Source organism: Chiloscyllium plagiosum, unplaced genomic scaffold (genome assembly GCF_037043375.1).
Source record: "Chiloscyllium plagiosum isolate Xiang-an unplaced genomic scaffold, Cpla_swu_hap1 HiC_scaffold_26, whole genome shotgun sequence".
NCBI classification, from domain to species: domain Eukaryota; kingdom Metazoa; phylum Chordata; class Chondrichthyes; order Orectolobiformes; family Hemiscylliidae; genus Chiloscyllium; species Chiloscyllium plagiosum.
This window is the reverse complement of record NW_028270164.1, coordinates 58,629,210-58,648,125: the sequence shown is the minus strand read 5'-3', so window position 1 is coordinate 58,648,125 and position 18,916 is coordinate 58,629,210. Positions and strand designations below refer to the sequence as shown.

The following is an 18,916-nucleotide window of genomic DNA, read 5'->3' as shown; positions in this document are numbered from 1 at the left end:
GAAAGGAAGGAACTGTCTCTTCTGTATAGAAGAGAAATTCCCACAGCTGGAGAGAATGTCAATTTATTTCTCTCAAATTGTGGCACAACCTTATGATTTTCTTTTACATGTCACAGAACTTGGTACACATAAATAATCAAGAATTCAAACTTCATAAATGAGAACCAGCTGTTCTAAAACTCCTGTAAACAACTGCAAATACATGAAGGGAGGATCAAGGAACAGCAAGTCCTGACAAACAGTTCAGTGAACCCTGCCCATGGGGTTCACTGAGCTATCTTCCTAGACTGTCCCTCTGCCATTGACACCATTTGAGAGTCTGTATGTTTACAGGAATTTTATATGGGGCGAGAGCTTTAACTAGGAGAGTTACAGATCATGGAATCACTTCAGTTTGAAGCCAGGATATTCAGCTCAGAGTCCACACCAACCCTCCAACAGCATCTTACCCAGACCTAAACTCCCAACCATATCCCTTTAATATTGCATTTCCCACTGCTAAACCACTTAAACTACAAATCCCTGGACTCTAAGCAATTTAGCATGGTCAATCTGCTTAATTTGTACATCTTTGGATTGCGGGAGGAAACCAAAGCACCCAGAGAAAACCCACAGACATGGGGAGAACATGCAAACTCCACACAAACAGTCGCACAAGGGTGGAATCAAACCTGCATCCCTGTTGCTGTGTGGCAGCAGTGCTGACCACTGAGCCACCGTTCTACCCCATGCTAAAAATCAATGGCTCATAATTGTTTGCTTTCACTAAAACCTATTTAAGTACAGAAATCGGTGTCTAAAAGATAGGTAAATTGTGGAATTTTGCATACTTTGTACTGTATACAGTATTTATCTTTTGTGATGACTCCAGAAATAGCAGGGCTCAAATACCAATAAATTATGGCACAACAGTATGATATGCATGTACACTGTCAGACAATTACACAGAACTTGGTACATAAATAATTCTGCTTAATTAGACCAGTTAACAGTCATGTAGGAGCAAATTACTGCAGATGCTGAACATACTGAAAATAAAAATTGCTGGAAATCAGGAGGGTCTGACATCATCTGTCGAGAGAGAGCAAGCTAATGTTTTGAGTCTAGACAACTCTTCATTAGAGCTGAAGAAGAGTCATTTAGACTTGAAATATTAGCTTGATCTCTCCATGGATGCTGCCTGACTAGCTATGATTTCCAGAATTCTTTGTTTTCAGTTAACAACCATGCCTCGTTACATTTTGAGCCAGGCTTGTTGACTCGGATTTCTCAGGGCAATGCCTTGACAAATGAACCAGCAAATAGCAGTTGTAAATACACTGAAACTGGGTTAATCGACTTCAGTAACTAATCTCTTTTTGCAGCCAACAATCACAAAAAGATTAGTGTTAAATCAGATTACTGGTTTATTTATAGGCTTTCAAATATGTTGAAGCACATCTGTCACTGGACAGTTAGCAGCTGAATAATTCTTTGTATTGAAGACTTAGACAAATGCATTCTAGAAATTAGTTTAAAATATAAGAGATGTTTGTAAAGTACAATTTTGCAAGCAACGTAGTTCACAAATAATCAGCGAACTTTGTTATACTAACTTCACTACAAATCATCAATCTTTTTCTTCTTTACAGGATGGAGGCATTTGCTTAATCTAGGGGACTTTGTACATATAAAAGGTGCATGCACTAATTATGATGCAGTAATACCCACTGACCTGGTCTTCAGCAAATTGTGAGCTTTCTCCTCCAACTGTTCAGAGACCGTCAGGAGTTCCTGCAGCTGAGCCATGGCCTTCTCTACAGCTTGATGAGGCATCAAACCTACACCAGAATCAATCAGTTGCCTCATTTCATCCAAACTGAATGAATCAGATGTAGCATAAGCCAGCTGCACTTCATCTAGCCACTTTGCTTGTTCTAAATGTTCTCGAAGATGCTGAAGCTGTGGCAATTCTATGTCAAATCCAAAACTGAGATCCATCAGTTGCTGTAGTTCAGAAGTATCGGGTCTTTCATCAGAGACAGCCTTCTCAGAGCGCTGCTGAAAATCTTCTACGGAATTTGAAAGGTCCTGTGCAGAGAGATGCACATTTGTGCTACTTCATTTAATAAAATCACAACATAAAAAGGTTTTCTTAAAAAAACAGAACTTCCATTATAGTTGCATAGTCAGTGATTTAATATTTAAAAGTTATGTAAACCATCATAGGGACAACAAAATATGAACTTTTGTTTTTTTTTCCAATTAATAATTCAAGAACTCCAGAAATTACACATACCTTCAGTAAGGGTGCCTGGTCAATGATGCAAGGTAGAGCATAGAGTTGTTTGACAAATGCTTGAAGCTCTGCAACAGTTAGTCGGTTTTGGGACTTCCCACCACCAGAACGATATCTGAAACATCACAACCATCATAACATCCAACCTCCCACTACTGCACAAATAATACACTTTGAATAGTTTAGCTTAAGGAACAATACACGACAGTAATTTTATCTGAGGGAAGTATGATCTTCTTCGGAGCAATAACTTATAAAGAAATGATCTTGTCAAAGTAATGTTTTTCCACTAAAGATACAGCATTAAAAATCAGAACTGACTATAGGGATGTTACAATAAGCTACCATGTTGTAATATGTTTGCTCCTGATAACTGCATACATTTGAAAGCTTTTCATACCACTCCTTCAGAACATTTCCTGACCACACCCCCGCCCCACCTCCATTCCACCCCTGCCAAAAATGTGAACTAACTGCTATTGGAAGTCTGGGGCACAAAGCAAAGTATTCACATCGGAGAGAAGGAAGAAAGAAAGAAAGAGGTGACTTGATAGAGGTGTACAAGGTAATGAGAGGCATAAATAGAATAGATAGCCAGAGACTTTTCCCCAGAGCAGAAACGGCTGTCATGAGGGCCATAATAGTCAGAGACATTAGGGACATTTAAGTGACTGCTGGACAAGGACATGGACGGCAATAAATTGAGGGGTGTAGGTTAGGTTGATCTTAGATTAAGATAAAAGCTCGGCACAATATTGTGGGGCCAAGGGCCTGTACTGTGTTGTACTGTTCCACGTTCTATGAAGAGAGCTAGACCAGTTCTAAAGAAAATGTTGGTTGAAAAGTTAATAATTGAGTAACAGTCATTTCTTATGGAACAAAGGAGAAGTCCAGGACATAATCAGCACCACCTGAGGAAGTTCGAAGGGTCACTCGACCCAGAAGGTTAACTGAATTCTGTTCACAGTTGCTGCCAGATCTACTGAGCTTTTCCAGCAACTTTTGTTTTTGTTTTTTAAATTTATAGCAGCTGCAGTTCTTTCAGTTTGTAATCAGCATCACAATGGGTTCAAGACATGAGAACAAAAAATGGACAAATGGAGCTGAAATGTTCAAGTTGTGCAGAAAACACAACCACCTTGATTCTCCACAATCTCAGGTCATAAAATGGGTGTGTTTGAAATGTTAGAGAATTAAAACAATAAAAACAAATTTCGATATTCAAAACATAATCAGGTGGATTTCAAGGTCACTAGAAATGTGAAGGAATTTGGGGAGGGATTAAAAACAGCCAAAGACAAACTCCTGTACTGAGCTGAAAGAGGATAAGAAATGGAAATTTTAAGAGGTATGAACAAGAGCAAAGTAGTTTGAGGTTCCTGGCTGGGGGAGACTAGAGACAGCTGCCATGAAGAAGTCCAAAATCATCATCTTCGACTAGAGGCTTTGCAGAAGACATTGAGAGCAGAAAGAATAAGGTATGTAAGGATACTAGTGAGAGTGGGTTATGTCTTTTTGTGGCTAGTTGATGTTCATGTTTTAGAGTGTTAGTGGGTTTGTGGGCTACCATGATGCCAAGGGGTCTCAGACTCAGTAGTACTCAGACTCGTTGGCATCATAGTAGCCCACAAACCCACCAACACACTAAAACAGCAGCTAATGAACTTGAAAGATGGAATACAGACAACAAGCAAAACTAATGTCATTTACAAAATACCTTGCAAGAACTCTAACAAACACTACTTTGGACAAAGAGGCAGAAAACTAGCCACCGGGATACATGAATATCAATTAGCCACAAAAAGACATAATCCACTCTCACTAGTATCCTTACATACAGATGAGGAAGGACACCATTTCGACTGGGCCACCATATCCATCCTAGGACAAGCCAAACAGAGACGCGCACTAGAATTCCTAGAAGCATGGCATTCCAACCGGAACTCGATCAAGAAACATATTGACTTGGATCCCATTTACCACCCCCTGAGAAAAACAGGAAATGACGTCACCACCGGAAATGGTGTCACCAACCCAAGTAAACCCAAACATATACATAGAAAGCGGGCTACACCACCAGTGTTTCATCCAGAGGCTCACTAAAGATGTTACCTAGTACAGTGACAAAACTTCTGAAAATGAACCTTCTAGCTCAGTGAGCAAACCTACACCCAGAACCTCAACCTGAGCTACAAATCTTCTCAAAACTCTCTAATGTGTATGGTGTTAAGAGTCAGCTCTGAAACTGTTAAAATTTGACTTGATTAAGGTGCTGTTATTTATCATGGCTACTTATCTTTCAGATGCAAAAAGCTTTGCTATTTTAAGACTTTAGCATCTGGTAGTTAGCAGAGGTTGTTAAATGCTAGGAAATACTTAAAACTACAACACACTCACAGATAAATATCCATCAACAATTAATTGCTCTCTTAAGGTGCAGTGCTCCAGTATCTCAAATTTAAGCTGAATCAATTCTCAATGGGATAATAAGTTTCTTATAAAAATCAATTGCGTGTTCTCATATCAATTCCTTACTTAGAAATGCAGTGCAAAAACTGGCAGTCAATTGGTCATGCAATTCAGATGTCTATGAACAAAATGAAAAGCAAAGCAGAGGTGCTTTCGATAATTAACATACCATATTTCTATAAAAAGGATAACGCATTTGGCCCAGAGTACGTATGTCCTTGGAAGGACAAGACTACAGACAGTGGGCAACACTATGTAAGCAACAAAATGAAAACAATTTCCACTCAGGACTGCTCATCCCTTAATAGGCAAGTAAAATATGCAATTTTACGTACCTGGTTTGTCTTTTATTATTTAGTAGTTGCTGGGCAACAGAGGCACACTTTTCTGCCTCTAAAATTGCTTCCTTCAGCTGTTTCAACAAATCATTTTCTGGGAACTTTTTCTTCTCTGCTTCCTCTACCATTGTTTTCAAATCAGAGAGGCCTGATATGACAGAATTGATAGAGTTATGATGATAATATTACTTAAAAAAACAACAAATTGTGGCTTGGAATTAGGAATTACAATTTTCCCTGCTTTGAGAAAAATCTCTGATTGTTGGTCATTAATATTAAGTGATGTAAAAACAATTCACAGGCACGCTACTCAAAAATGCTCAAATGTAAAGACGAGTTCAGAAATTTGAAAAGGATCTGAAGTAAGAATTATTTTCCAACTTGAAGTATTACAAACTGGCACACAACAAGCAATAAAACTCTTATCCTTTTGCAACAGTCTTAACATACCTTTAGGTCAGCAGGCTATAAAACGCTTTGTATTTTACACATAATCTTAATTATATCAATGCTGTAAGTTTTGCATTTCAAGATGTTATGTATTTTCCTTTATTAGGGTGACAAATTTTTTTTTAAGAAACATAGGAATTTAAATGCCATTGTTTTCCCAAAATATTGTGCACACACCTATACTTACCTCCTAACCTTCATCACCTTGCAACTTTATTATTGTCATGAGGGCTAGATTTAAACCATTACTTCTATTTGTGCCACTAGTTCTTCATCTTATTGAGAATGCATTGTACATTTCAACAAACAACCATTAATTCCCTATTTCCTGCACTGCCCTTATTCATGAATGCACACTCTGCCTCTTCCTGACACGTATGGTTGGTCTTTACCCACATCACTACACCATGTCATTGTCTTGACTTTTTCCTTTGAACTTCTAAATCTCCTTACACCTGAAGCCTGTCTCCTGCCCCAATATTTTAAAGCCCATCATATAATTCGCCACAACAATAGTCTCAACCAGTTTTAGTTGGAGTCCAACCTAACAGAATCCAACCTAAACTAATAGCTCTTTCCAGAATACAGATGCCAGTACTCCACGAATCCAAATCCTTTCTTCCCACACCACTCTTCACACTTCAATTTTAAAACTTTTAACATGCTGACATTTTGCCAATTAGTGCCATGACTCAGCCAAAACTTTACGATGTTGCAAAATCTTGGCAGAATATTGGATCCCCCCTCCACCAAATACCTCTCCTGCAAGATATTCCCCAACGCTGGCACGGAGCAGAGTTTTCAAGTATGGCTGCAGAGAATGGAATCCCTTCCCCTGACTTCACTATCTACCACTACCACAGTCCTTTTCACTGCCCCACATGAATGGAAAATTGCACCATTGCCAATTCTATAATGTAACCCTGAAAACCTACTCCTCATTGCACAGAGAGGCATCAAAACATTTCTGTTGGACAATGTCAGAGCTGAACCTCCTCCATCACAACTTGCCAATTCCTCATAAATGCGTGGCTTACGTCATTCCGCTCTGACCCTAACCAATTCAATTCCTGGCTAATCATGGAGGGATGACTCCCTCCTGGAACAAAGTGGATTCAACTGTGCCCTTTACTGATGTCCAGCATGTCTGCAATTCAGACACTAGCTCAGCAAACTACAGACATTTACTGCACATAAGATTGTCCAGGATGGTTCTGGATTCCTCAGATTCCAACAAGCAACAGCCATGCAAACAACATCGCTGCCATGTCTGTCTACTGTAATTTAATTAGTCAAGTAGTTAGCAATTTAGAGCTAAACTAATAAAAAGTCCATACTCTCCTGGCTTGAAGACAAAGAAATGAGACTCCACAGCTATGGAGGTTGAAGACTGAATAAAAAAAAAGGATACTTCTTTTGCCACTGCACCAAATTCCTAACTTTCCAATTGGTCTACATCATAATCAGATGTAGTCTTTTCCCTTTGCATTCCCTATACAGTGCAGCTTACAAACTCACGTTTGGTTTTATATATATAACTAATGACTCACTTCTAAGATCCAAAGTTATCTCAGCTTTTTGTAATAACAAGAAATAGCTGTTCAAGGCAACCACTTTCAGGTGACAGACAGATAGCTGTTAGTGTCAGGCAGTTTTTTTTTAAGCAGGCTGAATTAGCTTGTAGTTGAAAATTTTATGTCAGAGTCCTCGAGGGGGAGCCTTGGAAAATACATAAATCATACTTTGGGAGCATCTCAAATAGTGGTTTTGTCTTCCTTGAACAGCAAAAGGCAACAAACATGTTATGAAGTCTGGGCAGTCGCAACAAGTTTCAAACATTTGATCCTTTCCCTAAAATTAGAAAGCCATGCAGGTCTGCAATCAGGCTGCACATAACAATGAACAACGGGTGACTATGCATGCAGGGAAGGGAAATGGTGAGTTCAAGTACAGTCAAGATTTATTCCCACAGAGCTACCACAAAATAGGCTAAACAAATGCACAGCTCAACAAATGACAACAAAAGTCAAAGATAAAACAGAAAAAAAAGTATACTTTTAAAAGAAGCATCACCCCTAGTTCTGTGCACTGCACCCAGGGTTTAGAACTAGCATTTAGACAGGGTTCAGAAAATATTTAGGAGAATGACCTCCAGAGATGAATGATTTCAGTTATGGAGGAATGCTGGAGTAAGGTGAAATCCTATCGGAAGGATGTTGTGAAACATAAAAGGGTTTAGCAAAGGTTTACAAGGATGTTGCCAGTGTTGGAGGGTTTGAGCTATAGGGACAGGCTGAATAAGCTGGGGCTGTTTTTCCTGGAGCATCAAAGTATGAGGGGTAACTTTATAGAGGTTTATAAAATCATGAGGGGCATGGATAGGGTAAATAGACAAGGTCTTTTCCCTAGTTTGGGGAAGAGTCCAGAACTAGAGGACATAGGCTTCAGGTGAGGGGGTAATGATTTAAAAGGGAACTCAGGGGCAACATTTTCACAGAGGGTGGTGCGTGTATGGAATAAGCTGCCAGAGGAAGTGGTGGAGACTGGTACAATTACAACACTTAAAAGGCATCTGGATGAGTTTGGAGGAATATGGGTCTGGAGGGATATGGGTCAAGTGCTGGCAAATGGGACCAGATTAATTTAGGATATCTGGTTGGACCAAAGGGTTTGTTTCTGTGCTGTACATCACCATGACTCTACAACTGCTTTCTGCAAAGCAGAGAAGGTTGAGAGGGGAGTATTCAAAATCATGAAGGGTCTGGAGAGGACAGTTTCCATTGGTGAAAGAGGAAAGAACAAGGAGGCAAAGGATTTAAGGTGATTGTCAAAAGTAGTAATGGTAGTAGGAAGGAAAATCTTTTCATACTACAAGTATTTAGGAATGCACTATCCAAGTGTGTAGAGAAGGCAGGCCAGAGAACCAGATCATCAGCTGATAAAAAATAAGATAACACTGGAAATGTAGGGGTACAAGACTATGGGAAACACTCCTGAAGATCAGCAGAGACATGATGGGCTGCATGATCTCATTCTGTGTTGTAATAATTTTATAATTCTAACTAGTTTTCTTCCCGTACATCCTTGCATGGCAACAGTACTTTTCTTCCCATCCTTTCCCAATTCCTGCAACATAACTGAGAAGCAGCCTATCCAACCAGTATTTACTCTTCATGCAACCTTAAGCACCATTCCTTTGACCATTACCGCATCTGCTTACTACAGGAACCATCTAAAGAATTTCCATACTTACTCTTCTTTTCATTATCTTTTGCTTCCAGGGCATCAGTCACTTTAGAAGACCATTCATCATATGTTGCTACATGCAATTTTAATGCACTTAGAATTGGATAGAGATCATCCAAAGCATAGCGATACCTGGATCAGAAGGGATAGGTTGAACTATTCAAACACACTAAGAACAAGAAGAGAGTAAAAATACTTCAAATATACACAAAACTCATGTTCAGAAATTATCCCAGCTGATTCCATAGCCTTATAAAGAGGAGGTTGACCCCCACTGATTACTAAAACCGAAACACCCAAAGGAGGTGTACCTCTCCCTATAATCTGTGAAAAGTGGTGTAACCTGCTCTCCAGCAACATCTAGTGGGGACAAATAAGATAATTTTGAAGTGAGTGTCAGAAACTTAACAAGTAACATTGTATTTATCCAACTCGAACAGTGAAGAAATTAAATAAAGTATAACAAAAAGTCCCACTCATATACAAAAAAATAGAATGTAGTTTCTAAATTACAGTGAAGTAACTTTTCTGTGCCTTGTTCCATTTGATCGTCTGTGAGGAAGACGTTTTCCATCATTGGTACCGTGTGTGCTTAGCTTATGCTTTTACAGTGAGAGACAGTGAAAGAGGGAAAGAAAGAAGGAAGGAAGGGCTTAGCTTATGCTTTTACAGCGAGGGAGGGGAGGGAGGAAGGAAGGAAAAAAAAGAAAAAAATGTTTCTCAACTCTATCTCTTGCCTTCCCCAAAACCTCTGATCCCTTTGCTTAGCAGAACATTTTTTTTGTCTTAAATACACTCAAGCACTTTACCACAAAAAGTTGAGAGGCTATGAGTTCCACAGATTCATCACCTTCTGGCTCCAGAAATTTCTTATCTCAGTTCTAGAGGGTTGTCCCTTCGTTCTGAGACTGTACCCTCGGGTCCTAGTGGAAACATCACTTCCACATCCATAGTATCCAGGCCTCTCAGCACTTTGTAAGTGAAGCTTAAATCAGATCACATTCCCCTCTCCATCGAATACAGACCCAGAGTCCTCAACTGTTCTTCATGAGAAGTCCTTCCTCCTTGGGAACACTCCTCTGGAACCTCTCCAACACTAGCACATCATTCCTCAAATCAGAGGAAACTGATCACAATGTTCCAAATGCAGTCGAACATCAAACCCTAATACAGATTCTGTATACATTCCTGCTCTTGCATTCTAGCCCTCTCAAAATGGATGCTAAAATTGCATTTGCAATCCAGGTGAACCCAAGTTAATCATAACACAATCTTGAAATAGGACTCCTTAGTCAGTGAGATTCAAAAGCACAAAACCTAATCGCAAAATCAGATTTCCAAAGCTTTTCCCATTTAGAGAATAGTCTAAGTCACTATTCTTCCCAAAGTGCATAAACTCACTTTCCCATTTGTATTTGATAAGCCACTATTTTGCCCACTCTCCTCGCCTATCCAAGTCCTTCTGCAGTCCCCTGACCTCCTCAACATTACCTGCCCTTCCACCCATCTTTGTATCACCTGCAAACTTAGCAACAATGCCCTTGGTTCCTTCATCTAGATGAAGAATGTATAAGTAGATAATTGTGGTCTCAACACCTGCGATTGGGTTAGGGACCCCTGCAGAGCCCCACTAGTCACCAATTGCCATTCTCAAAAAGACCACTTTTATCCTGATTCTCTGCCTTCTGCACGGTCAGCTAATCTCTATCCATGCTAGTATCCGTTTGTAACATCACGGGCTCTTGTTATTCAGCAGTCTCCTGTGCCGTACTTTGACTGCCTTCGTGAAATCCAAATAGATCACGTCCACTGGCTATCCTTTATCTAATTTACGCATTACCACCTCAAAGAAAATTCTAACACATTTGTCAGACGTGACACTCCCCCGACGAAGTTGCGCACACTCAGCCCTATTTTACCATTTACTTCCAAGTACAGTAGCGCCTCGGCATACGAATGACCCAGTTCATGAACAAATCAGTTTATGAACAGGATTGTATATAAAATTTTGCTTCAACGTACGTACGAAATTCAAGGTACGAAAGCAAAAAGCCCGTGGTTTCATTGTCAATGTTCTGCGTGCTTTGAATATCCGAACAATGGGAAAATTGATTCAGTTCGCAAACTAGGTCCTGGAATGGATTAAGTTCGTAAGTCGAGGCGCTACTGTACTCCCCAGTCTCATCCTCTAAAGACTCTAAAATCTTACCAATGACAGAGGTCAGGCTAACTGGCGCAGAATTTCTCATCTTCTACTTCTCTCGCTTCTTAAATAGAGGTGTTACATTAGGCACCTTCCAGTCATCTAAGACCATCCCTGACTCCAGCCATTCCTGAAAGATCACCAACGTCTACATAATCTCTTCAACCTTCTCCTTAAGGCACCTGGGTATAGTCTCTCTGGTCCAGCTTTTTTTTTAAACATCTAACTTCAGACCTCTCAGCTTCCCGAGCACCTTCTCATTAGTGATGGTCACTGCACTTATTTCTGCACCCTGACTCGCAAAATTCTGGAATGCTACTGGTGTCATTCACCACGAAGACTGCTGGGGAAACATTTATTTGAGTCAACTCAACTCAAGACTGCTGGCCTATTGTATTACAAACATTCTATGGTCCATTCTACAGGCAACAATTCTTAGATGACAATTTTTGTCTATGTTAAAATGCACATAATCTCAAAGTATCACAGAAAGCACAACTAAAGACTGCAAAAATACCTTTCCACATACTCTTGAAATTTTAGACTCAAACTAATAAAACATTGTTTTAAAAAACAACTGAATGCCTTTTACCACAATCATTTGCATAAGACCGACCAAAGGAAAAAAATAACAGGAATCAAAGTATTATAAGTATCTAACCCCTCCTGACTTGCAAATTAAAAGGTATTTGGGTCGGGGAACATTTGATACTGAGGGGGTAGCAAGCACGTGAGATTGAAAGACACATTCACGAAGAGAAAGGGATATTGCTGCTGGATTAGTAATCAATGTAACGTTCTGGGCACCAGATTCGAATCTCACCATGACAGGTGGTGGAACTCATCCAAATTTTAAAATTGTGCAATTAAAGTTTAATGATTATGTATCCATTGCTGATCATCATAGAAATCCATCTGGTTCACTTCACTAACTTCTTTCGAGGAAAATTACGATTCATACTCCTCTAATCTAACATGCGTCTCCTGATACACAGCAACATGGTTGACTATCTTCTGAAAATTTCTAGCAAGCTGTTCAGCTCAATTAACCCACTAAACAGTCTCAAAGGAATGAAACCAGAAATTACAGCAGACTCAACTCTGTGGACCAGGCAGAACTTTCCTTACCAACATCTAGGAGAGCTGCCTCACACAGTAGTCAAGGAACAGCCCAATATTGTAAAAGGTAGTTTTATGAGTGCAATTATGCCCCAGGTGACACCATCCGCACCCTTGAGCGTGTCCTCTCCCACTAGAAGGGCACATATGGCAGTACATCGGGAGGAAGCGGTCCCTGGAGTCCTCAGTGTTGACTCCAGACCCATGAAGTCTCATGACAAAACATCAACGATGGGAGATTCAATACCCATCACTAAGAGTGCCTCAGCCACACCATTATTGTCCAGGTTAAAAGGACACAGCTGCTGGATTGGGACTGCAACAGGGGGTGATGGTAGCAATAAAGTGGAAAAACCTTCTTAACCCTATCCTCTCCAAACTACCTGCTACAGATGCACCTGTCCATGACAGTATCAGTAGGAGTGACTACTGAACAGTCCTTGAGACGACACAGAGTACTGTCTTCACATTGAATATATTCTCCATCATGTGGCGTGACACTGTCAAATGCTAAATGAAACAGATTCAAACAGATCCAAAAATCACGATTGGATATCAGAGATGCTGTGGACCATCAGCAGTATATCTTCACTCATTACAACTTGCAACTTCATAGCATGACATATCCCACATACTACCATTTCTCATCAAACAAAAGGATCCAGTTTTATACAAGAAGAGGGCACTCCAGGCCCAACACCATTAATATCTGACCAAAGTGTCATACTGGCAAAGTTACACCACAGAATTATTTGCATGACAAAGTGTAAGCAGCAAGCAAATTCACAACCAATGGATCAGATCCAAGCTCTGCAGTCCTGCCACATCATGTAGTCATGAATGGTGGTAGACAATTAAATAACTCAGAGGAGCAGGAGCCTTCACAAATTGCTCCCTCCTCAATGAAGGGGGAGCCTAGTACATCAGTGCTGCGGCATTTGCAAGAATCTTCAGCCAGAAGTGCTGAGTAGATGATCCATCCTGGCCTTTTCAAGATTGAAAGCATCAGAAATGCCGGTCTTCAGCCAATTCAATTCACTCCATGTAGTAACAACAAACAGCTGAAGGCACTAGACACTCAAAAGGCTACGGGTCCTGAATTCATTCCAACAAGAACACTAAAGACTTGAGCTTCAGAACAAGCCACATCCCGAGGCAAACTGTTCCAGCACAGTTAGAACATTGGCATCTATCCAGCAATGAGACCAGAAGAAAAAAAAAGGGAACATGAGTAGTCATTCGGCCCTTTGAGACTGCTCTACCATTTCATGGAATCATGGCTGATCCAACACTCATGTCCACTTTCTTTCAAATCCCCCTTGATTTCCATACTGATCAACAATCTCTCTCAATGTGAAATATATACAAGGACTCTGCCCAACAGTTATCATTAACAAGAAATTTGAAGACTGTCAGTCCTCAGAAGAAATTCCACCTTATGTTGGTCTTAAATTAATATCACTCAATTCTGAGACAATGCCTCTAGTTCTAGACTCTCCCATGAGGGGGAGCACTTACCTTGTCAAGCCCTTTTCAGAATCCTATATGTTTCAAATGACACCACCTCTCATTCTTCCAAATTCCAGTTAGTAAAGTCCAAACTTATTTAACTTTTGCTCATAAGAAAATCCTTCCAAACCGATGTTCATCCTTATGTACCTCCTCTGAACTGCCTCCAATGAAATGGTACCTTTCCTTAAACAATGCAGAAAATTTCTCAGGGATGTCCTACTTTATGATCCTAGCTGATGGTAACACTGGACAAGTCAAATTCGAAGTAAAACATAACTTACTGGACCATAGGTTTTAATTTTTGCAATTTGATTACTGTAGTGGCCAATTAATTAACATATTCAATGCATTTTAAAACTATACAAGATTACAAAGTAGTAAAAGGCTATTAGAAAGATTTTACTATAAACAGCAAAAAAGATTCCCCTAGTTTAAACAGTTTACTGACAATCCCAGTGAAGTATCACTCCTATTTTCAATCACATTCAGTTGATGAGGTCACAACAACATTCCTTTCTGTCACTTTCTGCATATTTATCAAAATGTGACTCTGTTTGTCCAAAAGAGTATAGACACTAGCTCTTACTGACTTTTCCCACTAAACTCAAACAATATTTTTCTAATTACTTTGAGACTACTATCCAGCACAAAGTGATGGCCGAGTGGCATTATCACTGGACTGTTAATCCAGAGACCCAGATAACATTCTGGGTTCAACTTCTGCCATAGCAGATGATGGAATTGGAACTCAATAAATATCTGGAATTAAGAATCTAACGATGACCATGGAAAAACCCATCTAGCTCACAAATTGTCCTTTAAAGGAAAGAAACTGCCATCCTTACCTGGTATGGCCTACATGTGACTTCAGACCCACAGCAATGTGGTTGACTCTTAACTGCCCTCTGGGCAATTAGGGATGGGCAATAATTGCTGCCTAACTAGCAACACTCTCACCCAGTGGATGAATAAAATATGTTGAATCTTATCATCTAAACTGAAGCTATTTCTGACTTTCACTGGGCTATATTGAATTCTTTGAAAAGGTGACGAAGGAGGTTGATGAGGGGAAAGCGGTAGATGTGGTATATATGGATTTTAGTAAGGCGTTTGATAAGGTTCCCCATGATAGGCTACTGCAGAAAATACGGAGATATGGCATTGAGGGTGAGTTGGAGGTTTGGATTAGGAATTGGCTGGATGGAAGAAGACAGAGGGTAGTAGTTGATGGCAAAGTTTCTTCATGGAGTGCCGTCACTAGCGGTGTTCCGCAAGGATCTGTTTTGGGACCATTGCTGTTTGTCATTTTTATAAATGACCTGGAAGAGGGGTTAGAAGGTTGGGTGAGCAAGTTTGCGGATGATACGAAAGTCGGAGGAGTTGTTGACAGTGAGGAAGCATGTGGCAGGTTACAGCAGGATATAGAGAAGCTGCAGAGCTGGGCAGAAAGGTGGCAGATGGAATTCAATGTAGCTAAGTGCGAGGTGATTCACTTTGGGAAGAATAACAAAAAGATGGGGTACTGGGCTAATGGTCGGATACTTGGTAGTGTGGATGAGCAGAGGGATCTTGGTGTCCATGTACACAGATCTCTGAAAGTTGCCACCCAGGTAAATAGTGCGGTGAGGAAGGCATATGGCGTACTGGCTTTTATTGGTAGAGGAATTGAGTTCCGGAGTCCTGAGGTCATGATGCAGTTGTATAAGACTCTGGTACGGCCGCATCTGGAATATTGTGTGCAGTTTTGGTCGCCATACTATAGGAAGGATGTGGAGGCATTGGAACGGGTGCAGAGGAGGTTTACCAGGATGTTGCCTGGTATGGAAGGAAAATCGTATGAAGAAAGACTGAGGCACTTGGGGCTGTTTTCACTAGAGAAAAGAAGGTTTAGGGGTGACTTGATTGAGGTGTACAAGATGATTTGGGGGTTAGATAGGGTCGACAGTATGAACCTTTTCCCGCGTATTGAGTCGGGTATTACAAGGGGGCATAGCTTTAAATTAAGGGGGGGTAGATATAGGACTGATGTTAGGGGTAGGTTCTTCACTCAGCGAGTCGTAAGTTCATGGAATGCCCTGCCAGTAGCAGTGGTGGACTCTCCCTCTTTATGGGCATTTAAGAGGGCATTGGATAGGTATATGGAGGATAGTGGGTTAGTGTAGTTTAGGTGGGATTGGATCGGCGCAACATCGAGGGCCCAAGGGCCTGTACTGCGCTGTATTCTTCTATGTTCTATGTTCTATGTTCTATAACAGCTATTTAACTTAATAGAGCACTTCAACTTTCTCACCAGGAAGCTTGACCTATCACTTAGCTCAAGTCATTTGTTTTTTGAAAACAATTTCTAAACAAGTTTCTGATCCTTAAAAACAAATCAAATTCACAAAACTAAAAGGCATTTATATTTTATGGTTGAGGGTGTTTTTCCACCTGGAAGTCTGCATTCAGTGATGTACCACAGAGGTCAGTGTTGTGACCCTTGCTACTTGTGACTGATATAAATGATTTAGACTTGAACATAGGAGGGTTAATTTGCAAGTTTGCAGAGGAGACAAAAATTAGCGAAATGGTAAACAGTAAGGAGGGCAGTCTTGCATTACAGGAAGATGTAAACCTGCAGGTGGGAATGGGCTGATCAGTGGAATATGGAATGCATCTGAATAAATGTGAAGGGATGCAGTTGAGCAGGACGAATAAGGCATAGGTATACATATTTTAGGAAGAACAGAACATCTCAGGGTCCTGGGTGTGCATGTACACAGCTCATTAAGGTATCAGGACAGGCGGATAAAGTGGAAGGTACATGGTGCACGTGGCTTTATTAGTCAAGACTGAAAATGTGTTGCTGGAAAAGCGCAGCAGGTCAGGCAGCATCCAAGGAGCAGGAGAATCGACGTTTCGGGCATGAGCCCTACTTCAGGAATGAGGAAAGTGTGTCCAGCAGGCTAAGATAAAAGGTAGGGAGTTGGGACTTGGGGGAGGGGCGTTGGAAATGCGATAGGTGGAAGGAGATTAAGGTGAGGGTGATAGTTCAGAGTGGGGGTGGGGGCGGAGAGGTCAGGAAGAAGATTACAGGTTAGGAAGGTGGTGCTGAATTCGAGGGTTGGGACTGAGACAAGGTGGGGGAGCGGAAATGAGGAAACTGGAGAAATCTGAGTTCATCCCTTGTGATTGGAGGGTTCCTAGGCGGAAGATGAGGCGCTCTTCCTCCAACCGTCATGTTGCTATGGTCTGACGATGGAGGAGTCCAAGGACCTGCATGTCCTTGGTGGAGTGGGAGGGGGAGTTGAAGTGTTGAGCCATGGGGTTTTTGGGTTGGTTGGTCCGGGTGTCCCAGAGGTGTTCTCTGAAACGTTCCGCAAGTAGGCGGCCTGTCTCCCCAATATAGAGGAGGCCACATCGGGTGCAGCGGATGCAGTAAATGGTGTGTGTGGAGGTGCAGGTGAATTTGTGGCAGATATGGAAGGATCCCTTGGGGCCTTGGAGGGAAGTAAGGGGGGGGGGGGGGTGCAAGTTTTGCATTTCTTGCGGTTGCAGGGAAGGTGCCGGGAGTGGAGGTTGGGTTGGTGGGGGGTGTGGACCTGACGAGGGAGTCACGGAGGGAGTGATCTTTTCGGAACACTGATAGGGAGGGGAGGGAAATATATCCCTGGTGGTGGGGTCCGTTTGGAGGTGGCGGAAATGATGACGGATGATACGATGTATATGGAGGTTGGTGGGGTGGTAGGTGAGGACCAGTGGGGCTCTGTCCTGGTGGCGACTGGAGGGGCGGGGCTCAATGGCGGAGGAGCAGGAAGTGGAGGAGATGCGGTGGAGGGCATTGTCGATCACGTCTGGGGGGAAATTGCGGTCTTTGAAGGAGGAGGCCATGTGGATTAGAACATAGAACAATACAGCACAGATCAGGCCCTTCAGCCCACGATGTTGTGCCAAACATTTGTCCTAGCTTAAGCACCCATCCATGTACCTATCCAATTGCCGCTTAAAGGTCGCCAATGATTCTGACTCTGCCACTCTCACAGGCAGCGCATTCCATGCCCCCACCACTCTCTGGGTAAAGAACCTACCCCTGACATCCCCCCATACCTTCCACCCTTCACCTTAAATTTATGTCCCCTTGTAACACACTGTTGTACCCGGGGAAAAGGTTTCTGACTGTCTACTCTATCTATTCCTCTGATCATCTTATAAACCTCTATCAAGTCACCCCTCATCCTTCACCTTTCCAATGAGAAAAGGCCTAGCACTCTCAACCTATCCTCGTACGACCTATTCTCCATTCCAGACAACATCCTGGTAAATCTTCTCTGCACCCTCTCCAAAGCTTCCACATCTTTCCTAAAGTGAGGCGACCAGAACTGCACACAGTACTCCAAATGTGGCCTAACCAAAGTCCTGTACAGCTGCAACATCACTTCAAGACTCTTGAATTCAATCCCTCTGCTAATGAACACTAATACACCATAGGCCTTCTTACAAGCTCTATCCACCTGAGTGGCAACTTTCAAAGGTCTATGAACATAGACCCCATGTTGTACGGTATTGGAACTGGTCCTCCTGGGAGCAGATGCGGCGGAGACGAAGGAATTGGGAATATGGGATGGCGTTTTTACAGGGGGCAGGGTGGGAGGAGGTGTAGTCGAGGTAGCCTGTGGGAGTCGGTCGGTTTATAGTAAATGTCCGTGTTGATTTGGTCGCCCAAGATAGAAATGGAGAGGTCTAGGAAGGGGAGGGAAGAGTCTGAGACGGTCCAGGTAAATTTGAGGTCGGGGTGGAAGGTGTTGGTAAAGTGGATGAACTGTTCAACCTCCTCGTGGGAGCATGAGGCAGCGCCGATACAGTCATCGATGTAGCGGAGGAAAAGGTGGTGCCAGTGTAGCTGCAGAAGATGGACTGTTCCACATATCCTACGAAGAGGCAGGCATAGCTGAGGCCCATGCGGGTGCCATGGCTACTCCTTTGGTTTGGAGGAAGTGGGAGGATTGGAAAGAGAAGTTGTTCAGGGTGAGGACCAGTTCACAGTCAGTTGAAGGAGGGCGTCAGTGGAAGGGTACTGGTTGGTACGGCGGGAAAGGAAGAAGCAGAGGGCTTTGAGTCCTTCGTGATGGGGGATGGAAGTGTACAGGGACTGGATGTCCATGGTGAAGATAAGGCATTGGGGACCGGGGAAGCGAAAATCATGGAGGAGGTGGAGGGCGTGGGTGATGTCCCGAACGTAGCCAACTGCCGCCGCGACATTAACCATCTCAACCTCTCCAACCTCTCACCCTCTGAACGTGCAGTCCTCCACTCCCTCCGTAC

The 18,916-nt window shown here is 42.0% G+C and overlaps 1 protein-coding gene across 2 annotated transcripts in view; it reads right to left on the bottom strand.

Annotated features, from left to right (window-relative positions):
* The window catches only part of LOC122563341 (lysine-specific demethylase 5B-like), a 232,156-nt gene that overhangs the window by 90,027 nt on the left and 123,213 nt on the right, over nt 1-18,916 (bottom strand). For both annotated transcript variants that reach the window (XM_043717092.2, XM_043717091.2), the window contains 4 exons: nt 8,789-8,913; nt 5,083-5,233; nt 2,279-2,393; nt 1,715-2,070 (listed from right to left, as the gene is read on the bottom strand). In XM_043717092.2, coding sequence (XP_043573027.1) covers nt 1,715-2,070; nt 2,279-2,393; nt 5,083-5,233; nt 8,789-8,913 — 747 coding nt within the window. The remainder of the gene's footprint in view (nt 1-1,714; nt 2,071-2,278; nt 2,394-5,082; nt 5,234-8,788; nt 8,914-18,916) is intronic.